The 17949-nt window shown below is 39.9% G+C and overlaps 1 protein-coding gene across 1 annotated transcript; it reads left to right on the top strand.

Moving 5' to 3' along the window:
- Positions 1 to 422: 422 nt before the first annotated feature.
- rnd3b (Rho family GTPase 3b) lies at positions 423 to 17523 on the top strand. The gene is made up of 5 exons (XM_048534627.2): positions 423 to 957; positions 1267 to 1354; positions 9292 to 9401; positions 14681 to 14815; positions 16366 to 17523. The coding sequence occupies exons 1-5, from the start codon at positions 814 to 816 to the stop codon at positions 16615 to 16617; spliced, it is 729 nt and encodes a 242-aa protein (XP_048390584.1). The 5' UTR covers positions 423 to 813; the 3' UTR covers positions 16618 to 17523.
- The last annotated feature ends 426 nt before the right edge of the window (positions 17524 to 17949 follow it).

Raw genomic sequence — 17949 nt, 5'->3', positions numbered from 1 at the left:
AAGCAGCGATATTTAATCTCTGAAAGGGTTAAGAGTAGGACCTGAATGGTAATACAGATGGAATCCAAAAGTGACCACATGAAGCTGAGGTCTGCATCATAGGGCTCGGTTGGTTAGCAATGGGGAAAAAAATGGGAAATTCTGCGCTTGCAACATAGTTGGTTATGAGAATATGACCCTTTTCCCTGCAGTAAGCAGTGGGAAGCAATGAACTGCCGGCAGCACACTGACTGATTCTGGGCAAGGTGGCTCCTCCGAATGGCAAGGGAGGTAGCCAATGGCAACGCGTCAGGGTGCGTCACAATCACGCGGTGAGCCAATCGGCTTTGGAGGAAACGGGCACGGTCTCTGGTCCTCTCAATGGCGTGAGCGAGGACCCAATCAGCGACGAGAAGAGGCGGGATTGATTGGCGTCGTTCATTGAGAGGGTTGTAGTCCGGAGCTTCAGGCTTGGAATAGAGAAAACTACGCTTCTGGACTACTAAGCCTCAGCCTGATTCTAGCTCCACCCTTAGTCTATGTTGCTGAACGGGGCTGGCCCAGAGGTCCCCACGGACTTGGAGATGTTATATGAGAAGGTGCACGGACCCAAAGCAGCAGTAGTTGTGGTTGGAGCTTCCAGTGCTGGGGAGGCGGGTGGATAGATACATAAATATAAGCCGCAAGACTCTCCGCTTTTTTTTCCCCCAGAGAAGAAGTCAGTGCTCCTCACATCACCGTCTACTTTTAAACGGCTGTTTGCCACCAGCGTTTTGCAATCCGGCGATATTTTGTGTTTGATTTTTTTTTAACCCTCACGCCAAATCTACGTCAATGAAGGAAAGAAGGCCAAGCCAGAAGCTTGCTAAAAACGCAATGGATAATCAAACCGTGAAATGCAAAATAGTTGTGGTGGGAGATAGTCAATGTGGAAAAACCGCTCTGCTGCACGTTTTTGCCAAGGATTGTTTCCCGGAGGTATGTTGTTATATCTGAATGAACGCCTATGTGAAATGACTAATGCTTCTTTTTGAGTTATAATTTTTCCAAAAACCCGACGCATTTTTTTTCTTTTGTCATTGTGAATGAATTTTTAACATGTGTCCCTGAATCAACGTTCTTAACGGCTGGGATTCATTTTACGCAATTTAACAACTTTCAGTTCCTTTTCAAAACGAATGTAACACGTGCAATTGTTTTAAATACTTTCTTTTTTTTGCTTTTTGCGTTCTTCTTATGCCATCTGTTTTCAAAATGTTTTGTGTCTTCTACTTTCTTTGTGCCCAGAGCTATGTGCCCACGGTCTTCGAAAATTACACAGCCAGCTTTGAAATAGAAACACAAAGGATAGAGCTGAGTCTCTGGGATACTTCAGGTAAGGAACATTTGAGGTCTAGGACTGTCAAGTACTGTTGGATGAACCCAGGCAGCATCTTAAAACACCTTCCAGGCTTCAACCATAATCGGTTGAGTAACCTGGCCCTTCTCCTTCAAGGGAACAGTTGGGTTTTATCCCCGACCCAATGGGATGTTTGGGAGACTGATATTCCAACTAGATTTTGTGAACACCGCTGACCGAAGGCTGAACAAATGGGGCTGGTGTCAGTACGTGGTTTGCCTTTATACAACTCAGACCCGGCTGGTTTAAATCGCATTCTCTCGGCATTCCAGGTGTGAAGGCAGGTTGACCCACTGATGTTTTATAATGGTCAGGATCTTAAAAGGAAAAAAAAGTCGCCCGCCGAGAGCACTCCTCCTGCCTGTCGCGTTGCTCCAGTTGTCTAAGTTTCCAATCTAAAGCATTGAAATCGGGGAATGCACATTCCTTTCAATTTTCCGGTTCAGTTGGGGTATTTACGGGCACGGCGGGAGGGGAGAGCTAAATTGGGAAGATGCCAGTTCCTTACTCCTCCGGAGGTTTCCCTTTTTTTCCACTCCAGAGACTTGAAACGTTTGTAGGGGAAGAGAAGAGAAATGGACTTACCCGTGCGAAAATTTAATTGCACCTCAAGTCTCGGAAACCATCCATCCACCGCATTTCCACCCTGTTTATTTACTGATCATAATGATGGTTAAACCTCTGCGTGGGCGCATTTCATGCAATGATTATATTACCGTTTCGAAGAATTCTGGAAGCGATCGTGGTGAGATGGTCCAAAATTCTTCAGCCAGAATTTGTGAGCGTTCAAAGTGTTGTCTTCTCGGGGCGCATCAAAGATTAAGCGCGGAGGCGAATTGAACGCCTCGATCACCGCACTGGAGTTTGATTGCTTGCAAAACTCTGTGCCCATTAACTATTCTTTAAACGGTTTCCATCTCCGTGATCCCACGGCGCTGGAATGTCCCCTTTCCAGACTGGTATGTCAAGAATTGCGTTGACGAGCCATCAAAAACTGCCCGCATCTCAAATTCGAGCGGCTGCGAGAGAGAGAGAATGTCGCCCCCTGTTATAGATCAGTCGCTATGTCCATTCTCTCTGCTTCCCTCTCCACACAATGTCGCTCGTTACATATTAGGGAGGTTTTTTATGACTCCAAATTTTACACGCTACTCGCTACTTCGCTACTCCAAGCTTAAAAACTGTTCATTTGGACAAGAATAAGATTCTTCCTCCGTCATATTTCTTAATTCTCCCGCTGTATGTACCCATTTTATACCCAATGTACTATATGAGATTCCTTTTGGGCAAGATGATCTTAATTTTGAAATTATGCCTGTTTTAAGGTACTGATAGCAAAATTCAGACAGTAGTTATAAATCCTATAAGCAGACAACTCAAAACACCTAACAATTAAAGCTGACTTTCTCAAAGTCTCTCCTTTTCTTTTAAGTTTGTGAATCTGAATAGCTAACTGAATACATGTATCCTCTAAGTTAGGTATCTTAACTAACTGTGGAGAGCAGTCAGAAGATTTGATTTTGAAACTTCCCATTTTACAATAATGGAACACCTTGGATGGGGCATTCCAATTTTATTGTACTAAAAATGAAATTTAATGTTTGCTTAGATTTTAGTTTCCTCTCTCTGGGAAGCAGGAACACTGTTTTTCTTTGAAAAGTGATGTGGTAGGAATATCTTGACTTGGATACGCTTTCACTGCATGTGATAATCTGAGTGTTGTTCCTGATAATATTTGGTTAACTTCTCTTACTCCACAGCGTTGACTATCATGGGCTGGTTAATTACTCATCCCTCTTAGTAAATTTAATGACCCAGGACAGTTATGTAGTTCCAAACACATTAAGCATCCCTACTGAAACAAAGCAAGAGCTTTCAAACAATTTATGAAGGCAAGTGTGGTGCTTGTTATTGGGGCACCTCCCCTCTAATACCAAAGCAACGGCTTTACCAGAGATCAGAACTCCCCGTGCACCCAAGATTCCTATATTCCTTGTTCTCTAATTCAAAGTAGCACTGACAGAGGCTTCTGAGAAGATGTACCATTTACGTTTGAGGTCCAGCAGTGATAATGAACTTGGCCCATCTTTTGTTAAATGGGCTCATTTGTGTAAATACACACACTGTGATGCATGGTTTGAGAATAACTCCCTCAAAATACTCAAGGATTGTTTTAAGCTTGTAATTAAGTTATATTTCTTTAGAGATTATATAACCTAATGACAGTGAACATATATCAGAGTTTCTTGCAAATTTCAGAAATAAAATTTAATGTAGTGTGTGAATTGATGTGAAGATTTCTAATGAGGTTAAGCAAAAATAATCACAATGTAGATGATTCCATTACAAGATTCTTGAGCTGCTAAAATGACTGCCTTGCTATTTATTGCAGATACTGTGCTACAACTTGTAACACTAAGTGACTGTTTTCTCAGTTCTAGGAATAAAACAATTATAGATTGACAAACAACATTTGATCATAAGTTTATATTTTCATGCTGGAAAATTGCTGAAAAATTCTCATTGTGCATGCCTAAGATTTTGTGCACATGAATCACAGTGAATAAGTAATTGAAGTGATTTTGTAAAACTCAAATGTTTCCAGCAACTCTAACTGTTTGTCCTTTTGGCTATGAGTTTAATGTTTTTGAAAAACGTTCCAGTAGTAACTTTGGCCAGATGGTCAAAACATGTAATGAGCTAGGCATAGCATTTTCTGAAACTGATCCTCCAGCAAAATTTTGGAATTTATGTATAAACTCATGGACTCTGCAGTTCATCATGAGTATGAAGAGCATACAGTTTACTGGCAGCAGCTAATTATTTTTGGAACAGAAGTTTTAACATTCTCTGCATGTAGAGTTAAACATCTAAATTGCAGACAGACGCAGTTGTTTGATCACTTATCTTGTCTCACTGTCCAAATCAATGTTCTGTTATCCACTATTCTGGCAGGAAAGATCTTTGAAAAATATGAGCCGTATCCTATCTTGAATATTGTGAGTGGTGTGGTCTGCTGAAGATTCTTTGATCTTCAGTACTGTGCAGCATTTAGCCAGTGTGCTCAAGACATCAGAATGTTACCTGCTTAAATTAGTATTTTGTGTACCTTTTTGTAATTGGATCACCCTTAAATGGTGTGCATAATGCCTTGACGGTTGTAAGGCATTTTGGAGACCTTCATAATCGATCATTTTACAGATGCATCATCATGTTAATCACTATTGGATCTGAATTCTCTACTGTAATATTTTACAGTGCTTTGCAAGTAAGACACAGAAGAGAAACCGATGTTCACGCTCCTTGCCACACCCAAACCCCAGCTCCAGTACTAGTTGTATTTCATTCAAATCAGATTGAATGATGTCATCTTGTAAGGCTTGCACACGAGTCACACTCGGTTGATGACTGGACACAATTTAATAACCAGCCTCCTTGGCAACATTGTCTTGCTCCAGAAACTGAGAGGAACTATTGTACAATATGTCAGTATGAATTTTGTAAGTTGCAGCTGAAGTTTAGGGTCGAAGAAAAGTTGAGAAAAAAATTCAGTTGTATTCTGGACAGCGAAAGAGATATGATGTGGCCGTGTTTCAGTGTGGTTGATGCTGATCTGTTGGTAACACAACGTGCATGGCTTGCCAAAACTACACTCAGAAGTCTTGTGCATCCAATCCCCATGCTGCACCCCACCTCCCTACATGTGCACATTGATTTATAGTGGATCAGTTAGTTAAATTTCAAATCAGTACTAAATTTCACATTTGTTTTCTTCAACCAATTGCATATTGCTTAGCCATTTTGTAGACATAATTCTCATCTTATGGTTTGAGTCAGTCTTTAAAATTGGTTCTTGTGTCCTAAGATGCATGTGGGAGGAGATTTTATTGAACTATTTTCACTGAAGTCCCAGCTGAGAGAAACTGTAAGCAATTGTGATATATCATATTAGAGAGCTCAACTTACTTATACACACTGGTCGCATATTATCATATTTATACAGAGTTCCCTAACTCTAAATTCTTTTGATCATCAGTGAATTTTTCACTCTGCCCCAGTTCCGAGTTTAGCGTTAAGAATTACATAGTCATATCCAGTTCCTCCAGACCTGTAATTTGATTGATTGAACCCGACAAAGTAGTCTCCTCACTTGTGTAAATAAGTTGCCTTTCATTAGTTTGAACATCGTAAGTGCCCTCTTAGCAGCCTACAAGAATTTAGCTTGAAGCGTCAAGATAACAAAAGAGATTGTAAAGTATTAATGCAATTGGGTATTATTTGGATTCTCGAGTCCTTGTTATTTTACTTTCTTGCTAAAGGAGTTTACGGCAGCCATGTGTATCTGTGTTAAATGCTATTCTCAGGTGATTAGTATGAAAGATCAGGCAATATTTTCATTGTATCTTTTAATTTCACAGGGGAACATCTGTGAAGTGTTGAAGTAAATTAGCTTTTGCTTCTCTGGGGAAATTCTAATTGGGCCACATAACCAACTGGAAGGATTACATTAATTACTAAAGGAAAAAAAAATGATTTGTGAAGCATATTTAAACTCTGAACTAGACAGGATAATGCAAGAGTAATGAAAAATATGAAATGAGATCTCTCTATATTGCCTACTCTCTTTTTGTCAAAAGATGACATTTTCTTTAAAAAAGGCTCAATGTTGTTTAAAATTAGTTGATTGACAGCTGAGTGTTTACCCAGATTGCTGTATCAGGACTGTGTGCAAATCAAAACTAATTATTAAGTTTGTTTGGGAGTGGCAATTGAAAATGGATATGAATAATGACTTGTGTGAGAAGTCAGTAGAGCATTGTAATGTTCATTCCTTTCTGGATATTGAACTTGATTTACCATTGAAATTTTTCAATTCAGCAGGCCACAACTCTGATTTGAGTAGCCTGAACTCTAGTCAACTTCACGTTTAGTGTTGAAGGAGATTCTTACGGTCCTTGACCACTTAATTCCCAATGGTTGACATCCAAATCTATGGAATGTGCTTATCTTTGTCAACTGCTCATGCTCCAGTATACCAGTGCGACAGATGCTCAAATCTGACCATCATTAATTCAGTAAAGACTACAGACAGGATGAGACTGAAATTAAAAGTATTTGACTGACTCATCAATCAGTGATACAGGAGACACCTAGCCACTCAACCTCTTTGTTTGTTTCATTTCCTCAGTTCAATGTGATTGGATATTACAAGTCTAAATTGCAATGCAAGGAGCAAGAAGCAAATTGTTGGGTAGGGCCTGACAGTAATATAGTAGGGTAAATCAGTCAGGCCGTCATATCAATGTTAATGATATGATTCCCATTTTAAGTCCATTATGTTCAGGTGATCCTTTTCAGCTGGTATGATGCTAAACTTGCAGAGCTTGACTTCAATGATTTTTAACCTTTCACTCCTTGCCTACACCTGGTACAATGGATATCACTGGAAATACTACTCAATTCCTCTTTCAATGCACTTTGTTTATCACATTTGAAAAATTCACTTTAAATGAGAGAAAAGTAAAATATCTTTAGCCATGTCATGCAAGTCTCTGAAGGGTCTAGGCCTGAAACGTCAGCTTTTGTGCTCCTAAGATGCTGCTTGGCCTGCTGTGTTCATCCAGCCCCACACTTTATTATCTTGGGAACTGCAGATGCTGGAGAATCCATTATCTCTCATGCAAGTACAGTCTTGGTATAAAGGTGCAGAATTCCAAAACAGCATTTTCAAGAACTGCTGAAATTCATTGTTTATTGGAAATAAAGCCAGAATCAAATTTTCAAACTCCATTGTGTAAAGAAGTAAATATCCGATCTAATGAATGAATAGAAATAGCAGTATCGGATTAGAGGCTAAATTCCTGAGCTGTTGAGATTCAGTGATGTGTTTGTGAGGATAAAGACCAAAAGAACTGTGGATGCTGGAAATCTGAAAAAGAATTTGCTGGAAAAGCTCAGCAGGTCTGTCTGCATCTCTGGAGAGAAAGCAGAGTTAATGTTTCGATCCAGTTCTGAAGAAGGGTCACTGGACCTGAAACACTAACTCTGATTTCTCTCCACAGATGCTGCCAGATCTGCTGAACTTTTCTAGCAATTTCTGTTTTTCCTTTTTGAGGATAATAAGTTAGACCATCTGAATTAATTTTTGGGACCATGTGGTGCAAATGTAGATCAGCTGCTGTTAAATGGCAACTTTGGTGCTTAAGTCAATATCGCTTGCAAAGCTGTTGCTTTTAGATATCCTTTTGAAGTGTTTTGTAATTACAGAAATATACAGCTGTATGAGCATTGGATTGTGCTAGTACAAATCAGTAGGTTGTAGAGTGTTTTCAGCGAGGTTGTGGCCATTATATAGCTATTACAATCAAGTTGCTAATACTGCCAAACTTTACAGTACATCCCCTCTTTGATGTGCCTATGTGTGTCTTGTCACTGAACCTCTCTCCAATCCATCACTGAGATTACATTGTCCAATGTAGTCTGTCATTTCAGTGCAGTACTGAGGATATGTTGACTCCCTCAGAAGTGAGGGAAGCCACATTGAGAGTCACTCGCATTTGTGCAATGCCTTCTTCTAATGTAGAAAGATGTCAGAGGGAAGGCTAAAGCTCCAGTTGTGAACAGACCACAAAACTGGTGATGTTCAGTAGTTAAGAACGGAGAAGTACAGAGATTGGACATTACAAATGTAGAATGGCGAGTCAGTGGCAAAATTTGAAACCAGGATAAGTATGAAAGTGATGTTATGCCACACTGAATTATTGTTGCTCGGGGAGCACCGAGAAAATGGGTGATTAAACATGGTGCAAGGTTATATGTACAAGGCAGCAGGGTTTTTCGGATGAGGTCAAGGGTATAGAAGGTGACAGTTTGGAGGTTAACCAGGAGTTTCAAAATCTAGAGGTAACAAAGCCGTGAGTGAGGCCTTCATTGAATTAAAGTAAATGCAAGAAGTTCCATCTGAGAGCTTCTAATAGCTGACTGTTTACCCATCCCCCACCTTCCTGTTCAGCATTTGTCCCTTGGATAACAGAATGAAAACCAATTACTTATTTGTTTTTTTCTCTGCTTTGTCCATAGCATGGTCTAACCATATTAGTTGTCACTTCTGCCTGGATCAAAAATTAGTTGCAAACACGGGAGCTATTCCTGGAGAGTGTGATTGACATTTCTAACCATGTGACATCAGCAAAAAAGCTGTGTTTCAATGCTTGAGGCAGGAAGTAGGTAAAACTGAAGTTGGGGAGTTGTTAGGGAGCAGGAAAACTCAGTAATTTGTGCTCTACAGTGGAAGAGTTTTGGCTAATTCCAGGGAGTTGGCATCCCTAAATTACAATTCAAAAATACTTTTTTTTAAGTGATGGGCCTTTGGAAGGTTATAAAATGTGAAAGGTGCTATGTAAATGCAAGTACTTCTCCCTGCATTATAGTACCAATAATGCAGGTGATAACTGTTATGTTCATGTAACATGAGTTTGAAGAACTGTTTTCAACATAATTTATAAACATAAACTTAAACTTGCAGATTTAAATATTCAGAAGGCTCCCACTTCCAATTTTTTAAACTTGTCTCTTTTTTACATTCATTAATGTTTACAGTTTCTGTTTTACCAGACTTGGGGATTCAAATTACATTTTTCGCCTGAGCTGTCTGTTAGTTTTAACCTGCTGTGCCTGCAACAAATTGCCTGGGGCATTCTATAATGAGCAAGAGACATTTCTTCATTCAGCTCTCTGATGAAGGGTCTAGGCCCGAAACGTCAGCTTTTGTGCTCCTGAGATGCTGCTTGGCCTGCTGTGTTCATCCAGCCTCACATTTTATTATCAAGAGACATTTCTTGTTGTGTTGTAATATTGTGCTTTGCTAAAACACCCACTGTATGACTGACATTTTGGAATTGTTTTGTATTCAGGATCCCCCTACTACGATAATGTCCGGCCGCTTTCCTATCCTGATTCTGATGCTGTTTTGATTTGTTTCGATATAAGTCGCCCAGAGACCCTTGACAGTGTACTTAAAAAGGTAGGTGTGCCAGAGTTTATTTTAAGACACAATTGAATTGAGATTTGCAGCACCAGTTCTTTAACAGAAAGGGACATAGTTTTATTCAATAATACAGTTGTCATAACCCACAGAGAAACTAACTTCTCACTCCCTGACACCTTGCTTCCCAAGTGGATTTGTATGCTAGAATAGATCAACTGGCCCTCACTTAAGAATCTTCAGTTAACCATTTTTTTCTCTCTTATTTTTGATTAGCAAGTTAGTCATGTAGATATGCCTCTTTCTACCCTATGCGACTTGTTCCTGAATATTATACTGATTAGTTGGAACAATTTCTGAAACCTATTGACAGCGTACAGTACTATCTTGTCTTTGACAATGCAATAATTGTGTCCAGATAAGAAAGTTCTCATTCAGTCATTTCCGTGCTGGCACCTTGGCTTGCCGCTTGCAGTGATGTCACACGTTGGGTGTGGACACCATTCCACGGAAGTGAGTTATCTCAGTGGAACATGATGACCTAATCAGACTAAAACTTTCAAGTTTGCCCTTAAGCTTGCAATTAATTGTTTGGAGGTGCAAAACAGTGGAATCAAAAATATTGAGTTCTGAAGGAAGGTGATATATTGTAAGATTGAGAGAATTCTTCTCAAGGAGTACAGTGCCAAGCATTTCTTAGTCACTTGTTTAAGGAATTTCAAATCTGCTGGCATTATAAGTTTCTTTTAGGTGGCATAGCACAGTCAATCGCAAATCATTAACTGCTGTTTTTGAAATAAGACCAAAAATAATAGACTAAAATAGATGCAAACCAAAAAAAATGGATTTTAAAGTCTGCTGCTTCCAATAACCTGAATTAAATTTGAAACCATGCAAAGTGATAACTGCAATCAACGTCACCGTGAAAGCAGCAACCTTGTGTTCAGGCTCTTGTGGGAAGAAGGCAGCTGTGCCGCTGTTAATAAATGTTAGAATAATAGCTTTGTGTACATTGCTTTGATTCTTACTACTGGAGCGCCTCCCATTTGTTTGTAGCCTGGTGTACAACTATGGACTTCGCCTCATTGTAACCTGAAATCCAGTGACTGAGTCACTGGGAAGATTTCATGTATGTGAGCAAAGCAGTGAATACTTCACTGAGTAATCTTCAGTGTTTGTGTGAAGGCAAGTTATGTCAAGGAGATACGTAATAGAGTCAAATTGTATCCAACATTAGAACTGAAGGGTAGTTAGCTTATATTTTCAAGAGTTGTGGAAATCCCATAACTGCGTCAAACTGTAAACTTTTGCTGCATAATATTTCTTTTCATCTCGAATGCTATAATCGAATGTTGATAAGGAATTTCTAAAACCAAAGTCATTGGGGTGAAGGTAGGGGAAAGGGGTGAAATTAATTCTGACAATTTGGTAGAGGGCAACAGTAAAGACACATTGCAATATTTATTCTGCTGCCTTATGAAAGGTTGGCCGGTGACCTGCCTTCCATGGAACTGTTTGTTCTACACCATGTTCTCAGAAATTGTTCATGCTGTTACAGTACTGAACTGTTCTGTTTAAACAGTCCTAAATAGAATTCAAAATGTTCCATTTTCACAGCGTGACTTGCAGCTTCCTCTCTGACTCTGCCCTTGTGTCATGTTGTTCTTTCACCTACCCAAATAACATAGAAGCTTAATGACACAAAGCTTTCTCTTTTACTCCAGTTCCCCTGCCCTCGCTTCCTTCATATGCAAATCTTGATGTGAAGTTGGCAACACAATTTCACTTCATGTAGTCTGCCTCCAGATAAAAATCACATGTTCTGTTTCTAACTTGCTCTCTGCGGGCAACCAGCAGCCCAACTAAGATCATCAGCATAACAAAAAGTGTCAGGCTGGATGAACACCGCAGGCCACGCAGCACCTTAGAAGCACAAAAGCTGATGGTTCGGGCCTAGACCCTTCATCAGAAAAGGGGGACAGGGAGAGGGTTCTGAAATAAATAGGGAGAGAGGAGGAGACGGACCGAAGATGGAGAGAGGAGAAGATAGGTGGAGAGGAGACAGACAAGTCAGAACCCTCTCCCCAACCCCCTTTTTTGATGAAGGTTCTAGGGACGAAATGTCAGCCTCTGTGCTCCTAAGCTGCTGCTTGGCCTGCTGTGTTCATCCAGCTCGACGCTTTGTTATCTCAGATTCACCAGCATCTGCAGTTCCCATTATCTAAGATCATCTGCACATTCAGAGATAATCCAGCTTCACACTTTGTCGTCCGCACATTCAATAGCCTGAGCAAGTTGAGGGGTTGAGCCAGGTTCCTGTTACATTGCCTTAACTTGTTCACCTGTCGCTTAGTTGAAATAATATCTTCAGTAATATAACACCAATGTACCCATCATTTGGAGGTACAACTAGTGCATTTAGGACTTGCACAACTCGGTGCTTTTGTTTCAAACTTGCTGCTGCGACCACCTTGCCATTGAGAAGTCACTGGCGCAATGGATTAAAATGTAGCCTATCTATTAGATACAACTCTGAATTGAAATTGTCAAAACCCACTTGTAGAACATGGAGTTCTGATCTTATGGGGGCCATTTTATTAACATTGACTTAATACTGATATTTTCATTTTTTGCACTTAGTGTGATCTTAGAACATAGAACATTACAGCACAGTACAGGCCCTTCACCCTTCGATGTTGTGCTGACCTGTCATACCGATCTGAAGCCCATCCAACCTACACCATTCCATGTACATCCATATGCTTGTCCAATGACGACTTAAATGTACTTAAAGTTGGCGAATCTACTACCGTTGCAGGCAAACCGTTCCATTCCCTTATTACTCTGAGTAAAGAAACTACCTCTGACATCTGTCCTACATCTTTCACTCCTCAATTTAAAGCTATGCCCCCTTGTGCTCGCCGTCACCATCCTAGGAAAATGGCTCTCCCTATCCACCCTATCTAACCCTCTGAGTATTTTATATGTTTCAATTAAGTCACCTCTCAACCTTCTTCTCTCGAACGAAAACAGCCTCCAGTCCCTCCAGCTTTTGCTCATAAGACCTTCCCACCATACCAGGCAACATCCTAGTAAATCTCCTCTGCACCCTTTCCAAAGCTTCCACATCCTCCTTTTAGTGCAATGACCAGAACTGTACGCAATACTCCAAGTGTGGCCGCACCAGAGTTTTGCACAGCTGCAGCATAACCTCTTGGTTCCGGAACTCAATCCCTCTATTAATAAAAGCTAAAACACTGTACGCCTTCTTAACAGCCCTGTCAACCTGGGTGGCAACTTTCAAGGATCTGTGTACATGGACACAGATCACTCTGCTCATCTACACTACCAAGAATCTTGCCATTAGCCCAGTACTTTGCATTCCAGTTACTCCTACCAAAGTGCATCACCTCACACTTGTCTGCATTAAACTCCATTTGCCGCCTCTCAGCCCAGCTCTGCAGCTTATCTATGTCTCTCTAACCTACAACATCCTTCTTCACTATCCACAACTCCACCAACCTTGGTGTCATCTGCAAATTTACTAACACATCCTTCTACGCCCTCATCCAGGTCATTTATAAAAATGACAAACAGCAGTGGACCCAACACCGACCCTTACGGTACACCACTAGTAACTGGTCTCCATGATGAACATTTCCCGTCAACCACCACCCTCTGTCTTCTTTCAGCAAGCCAATTTCTGATCCAAACTGCTATATCTCCTACAATCCCATTCCTCTGCATTTTGTACAATAGCCTATTGTGGGGAATCTTATCGAACGCCTTGCTGAAATCCATATGCACCACATCAACCGGTTTACGCTCATCTACCTGTTTGGTCACCTTCTCAAAGAACTCAAGGTTTGTGAGGCACGACCTACCCTTCCCAAAACTGTGCTGACTATCCCTAATCAAATTATTCTCTCCTAGATGATTATAAATGCTCTCTCTTTTATAACCTTTTCCAACACTTTACCAACATCTGAAGTAAGGCTCACAGGTCTATAATTACCAGGGTTGTCTCTACTCTTATTCTTTTCTCTTTCAAAGTCAGTGTCACAGGCTGAACCAAACTTTGCAATATAACTATCTTATTCAGCCCTGCGTAGAGGTTCTGAGTACCATATCCTGCCCACCAAACAGATCCTGTGCTACATCTCATCTACACCAATTCAGTTTCCCTTACGTTAAAACCTGATCTGTTGCCACCAGATTCAACTATTTTGATGCTTTCCCAATTTCCACTCTGTAAACCTGAATGCAGACAAAAATCTTTTGCCTGTATCTCCAAATATCCCAGTCCATGATCGTTGCCCTCAGGTCATAAATTTGCATTGATAAATAGATGTCATTGCCTTGCTTTTAAAATCCTCTTGTTGAAAGCAATCCATTGTCATGGCCCTTCCTTTCTTCAGTTCTAAAAGCCTTGAACTTCACACCAACATTTCTAGTCCTCTCCTCCAATCCACAGATTACATGTCTTGTTGTCCTGTGCAGCCCCCAGTGCTTTTATCTCATCACTGGGGGGAAATATGCCTTTACTCTTCTTGGTTTTAGGCTTTTAAGTTCTGTCTATTAGCCTCTTTCTTTTTCTGTCTGTCTTTTTTTAAGATGCTCATTTTGAATTCTTTGATCAACCTTTTTATTCACCGAATACGCGCTTGGTTTTATGTCCATTTTTGGATCTGTTAGTCCATTCCTATGGAGTTCCTTATGAAATTTTCCTAATTGGAAAGGACTATTCAAACACATTATTGATTAAAACAAATGCGTAGCTTTGAATTGTACACTTTGTGGAGTCCAATTTCATTAGCAATGACGACGACAGCAAAGAGTGATAGATTGTAACTTGTATGACAATTATCTTTTGGTAATTAGCAAGCAATTTAAACATGATAAATGTCATGAAGTTCATTTGTTCATCCAGCTGTGCATTGTTCACAATTTGTGGTAAACAATTCAATACAAGTTGACATCACTTGACATGACCACAAGGCCCTTTTTGGTATTCAGGCCTGCAGTGTAGCTGTGTCTGTTCGAGTGATTTAAGGCACAAAAGCTCATTGTTGTATTATTGTCATAAACACTGAGCCAAACTTTGATATCATCTACAATTAACTACTTTTTTAATGCACTTGGAGTATTATTCCTCAGTATTAACATGCTGTCTGTTGCCTTCACTTGTTAAATAATGCTGAATAGCTCTTTGTTTAATGCTTTGCTGAAGTGCATACAACAACCTCAAGCAGTGACTTTGAAAAGAACTGGACTTTAGTTTCACCTGAGCTTCATTAACATATTTCCTGTCTTTCCAGTGGAAAGGTGAGATCCAGGAATTCTGCCCAAATACAAAAACCTTGTTAGTTGGGTGCAAATCTGATCTGCGGACAGACCTGACAACATTAGTGGAACTGTCCAATCACCGACAGAATCCTGTGTCCTATGATCAAGTAAGTATTTTTTTTAATTTTAAAGTTTCATTGAAAGTCAATTGTGCTGCTTTAAAATGGTGTGCTTCTCATTTTTAAGCTTGCATTTGACAGCATGATGATCCCAGCATCTTTGTTGCATTCAACAGAAATTTTAAACAGCAAATAGCTAATGAAATTGTACGTAATTTAATTGCTATAATTTAATTGTAGCTCTGGTGTTGTTAGCAGTGTTAATGCCACTGCCACTCCCAAAACTGATCATGGTATTGTAAGTAAATTGAAGTACTACTTTAGTTGTCTACCATTCCACCTCTAACCCTGCTATCTGCCAAAGTTGCACATGACAGAGGCCATAACTATATAAACACTACCTATGGCTGCCACTTCTTTTTTTTGCCCCTTTGTGTGTTTTGTGATCATGAAGTGCATGTGTAATGTGATTACCACCATAAAGACTAAGACCCAGTGTGCAGATTAAAGATAATAAAATGTGAGGCTGGATGAACACAGCAGACCCAGCAGCATTTCAGGAGCACAAAAGCTGACGTTTCAGGCCTAGACCCTTCATCAGAGAGGGGGATGGGGTGAGGGTTGTATAGGTAGGGAGGGGATAGGTCAGTCCAGGGAAGACGGACAGGTCAAGGAGGTGGGATAAGGTTAGTAGGTAGGAGATGGAGGTGCAGCTTGGGGTGGGAGGAAGGGATGGGTGAGAGGAAGAACTGGCTAGGGAGGCAGAGACAGGCTGGGCTGGTTTTGGGATGCAGTGGCTGGAGGGGAAGAGCTGGGTTGGGATGCAGTGGCTGGAGGGGAAGAGCTGGGATTAAATAAGATTAAATAAGCCTTTTCCTGATAAAGTTATAGCTCAGTCATTCTGTGAATTGACCAGCAGTAACTTATCTGCATAATAGTCAGCTGAAAATCCTCACAACAGCCTATTCATAATGTTTGAAGTGATAAATCACGCCCATGACTGACTAGGGTTCGTGAATTGACCTCCAAAGAGCTGATTTATGAATGAGGAATATCAAACAGCAACATCAGTTATAACGCACAATCATTTTGCAATGGAGCATCCCTTGGTGGTTATATAAACAATGCATCCTGCTGTATTATTGTTTTCCATTGTTGATTTTAGAGTTCTATATGTTGTGCAGATACTTAAATATGTACATGTATTCAGGTATAATGAAACATTACTTTGCAGAACTACAGCAAGGTTATAACCATAGTAACCTCACTCTCCTGGCTCCTATGTTAGCTGATGTCACTAATTGTATTCTATTCTCGTACTACCTCCCTATGCTTGAAATCAGCTGCTATCACCTCTCCCCTCAAAAATAGACAACAGACCTCCTGTCATCAAATGATTATCTCATCTAAAAGCTGCAGCAATAAATTGACTGTACACTATATATATTTTTAACAAATATGCTTCTACTGAAAAGGTTCATTGCCAACCTACTATATTGATTATCCAAGATTCCACTAAGATTGTAATTTTAAATGGAATGATGTCCAATGTACTGCTTGATGATACGTTATTAAATGACAATTTGTTGCCTTTTCAGGGTTCAAGCATGGCCAAGCAGATTGGAGCAGCAACATATATAGAATGCTCTTCGTTGTCGTCTGAGAACAGTGTAAGGGACATTTTTCACGTGGCAACACTGGCTTGTGTAAACAAGCCAAACAAAAACGTCAAACGTAACCAATCAAAACGAGCCACAAAAAGGATTTCACATGTGCCCAGTAGGCCAGAACTGTCCACAGTGTCCCCAGATTTACGAAAGGACAAGGCTCGAAGTTGCACTGTGATGTGAGGATGGTGAGATTTGGCGAGCAGATGGACACAGTCAGACAAAATTATAATGTGGAATGAAAGGCTTTTTTGACAGAAAAGGAAAAGACCGCAAGCAGGGCGCAGCATCATTTACATACCAATGTGTCTCAAATAGCCTTTTGAAAAGATATCCTCCACCTTTTTTGAGTGGGACCCTGGGGTTCAGCAAGCAGAATGAGATGGATGTAGATGCTGTCATCAGAGTTTGACAGAATGATAATCTTTTGAATCCTTGGAAGTCTTAGAGATGCTGAGTCAAAAGACTTGAGAGGGCCACATACCAGAAAAAGTCACAAGAGCTTGTTGGGTGGGGGAGGGTTAGAAAGGAAAACATCACAGCAAGCAAAATAACAAATGTTCTTCATTCTTTCAAGGATGCTGTATTGATAAGGACATGAGGTGGAGAAAATATTGTCCCAAATAATATCGAACATATAATGGGCGCTTAGTTGCACTTTGTCCATCATCACAAAGTAAGGTTACTCCATCAAACACCATTGAACAATTGGTTTCCTCACTAAACAGTGCTTTTGTGCATCATGATGCTTTAGGGTGGTATATAACGGCTGGCAAAAGCTTCTCTGTATTAGATATTGTAAACTTAAATTATGAAATGTTTTCAAAAACTGTAGAACGTCTTACAATTTCTTTTTTTTTGAATGTTGAAACTTGTAAGTCCATTCAAATGTTCTGGCAGTATTTATTGAAGTATAGTATTTTTTTTGGAAGTGTAATCCAGTATTGATGTAAATTATTGCAATAATTCTTTGTTTTAAAAACCACCAGTTAGGATTATTCAAGCTGTTTATAATGAGCAGATTCTTCTTTACCTGATCACTAAATTGTATTTTTAATCTGAGCTTATTATAGCTTATGATTTATTACAAAGAATACTTATTTCTTTGCCAAATAAAAAAAAACTCTGATCACAGTCTTGGTTAGTACTTTTACATCAGCGGGTATAATATGTTGCTTATGGAAACAACAATAGGTTGAAGCTAAGCAAGTTTTGCCATAGGGATGAAAAAGGCAAGTTGGGTCTGTTCTTGTGATAGTAGAACAATGATTACGAGGACTTTGAACAATGGTGTTCAAAGTTTATGAAGGTCTTAGATAAAGAAAATGAGGACAGGTTGCTTCCAGAGCCAGAAAGGTCAGTAACTAGGGGACACCATATATAATAATTCACAAAAGAATCAGAGGTGCAATGAGATCTGTTTTTTTTTGGTCAGGGCAATTGGATATATTGAAGTAATAAACAATTGCAGAATTATGTGAAGACATCAAGGAATGGGACAAATTTTTTAGATTT

The sequence above is a fragment of the Stegostoma tigrinum genome, chromosome 7 (genome assembly GCF_030684315.1).
Source record: "Stegostoma tigrinum isolate sSteTig4 chromosome 7, sSteTig4.hap1, whole genome shotgun sequence".
Classification (NCBI taxonomy): domain Eukaryota; kingdom Metazoa; phylum Chordata; class Chondrichthyes; order Orectolobiformes; family Stegostomatidae; genus Stegostoma; species Stegostoma tigrinum.
This window is presented reverse-complemented; position numbering and strand designations above follow the sequence as displayed.

Coding starts and splice junctions, on each gene's coding strand:
- rnd3b (XM_048534627.2), top strand. CDS start 814: ATGAAGGAAAGAAGGCCAAGCCAGAAGCTTGCTAAAAACGCAATGGAT. Junction 958..1,266: donor CCAAGGATTGTTTCCCGGAG/GTATGTTGTTAT, acceptor CTTTGTGCCCAG/AGCTATGTGCCCACGGTCTT. Junction 1,355..9,291: donor GAGTCTCTGGGATACTTCAG/GTAAGGAACATT, acceptor TTTTGTATTCAG/GATCCCCCTACTACGATAAT.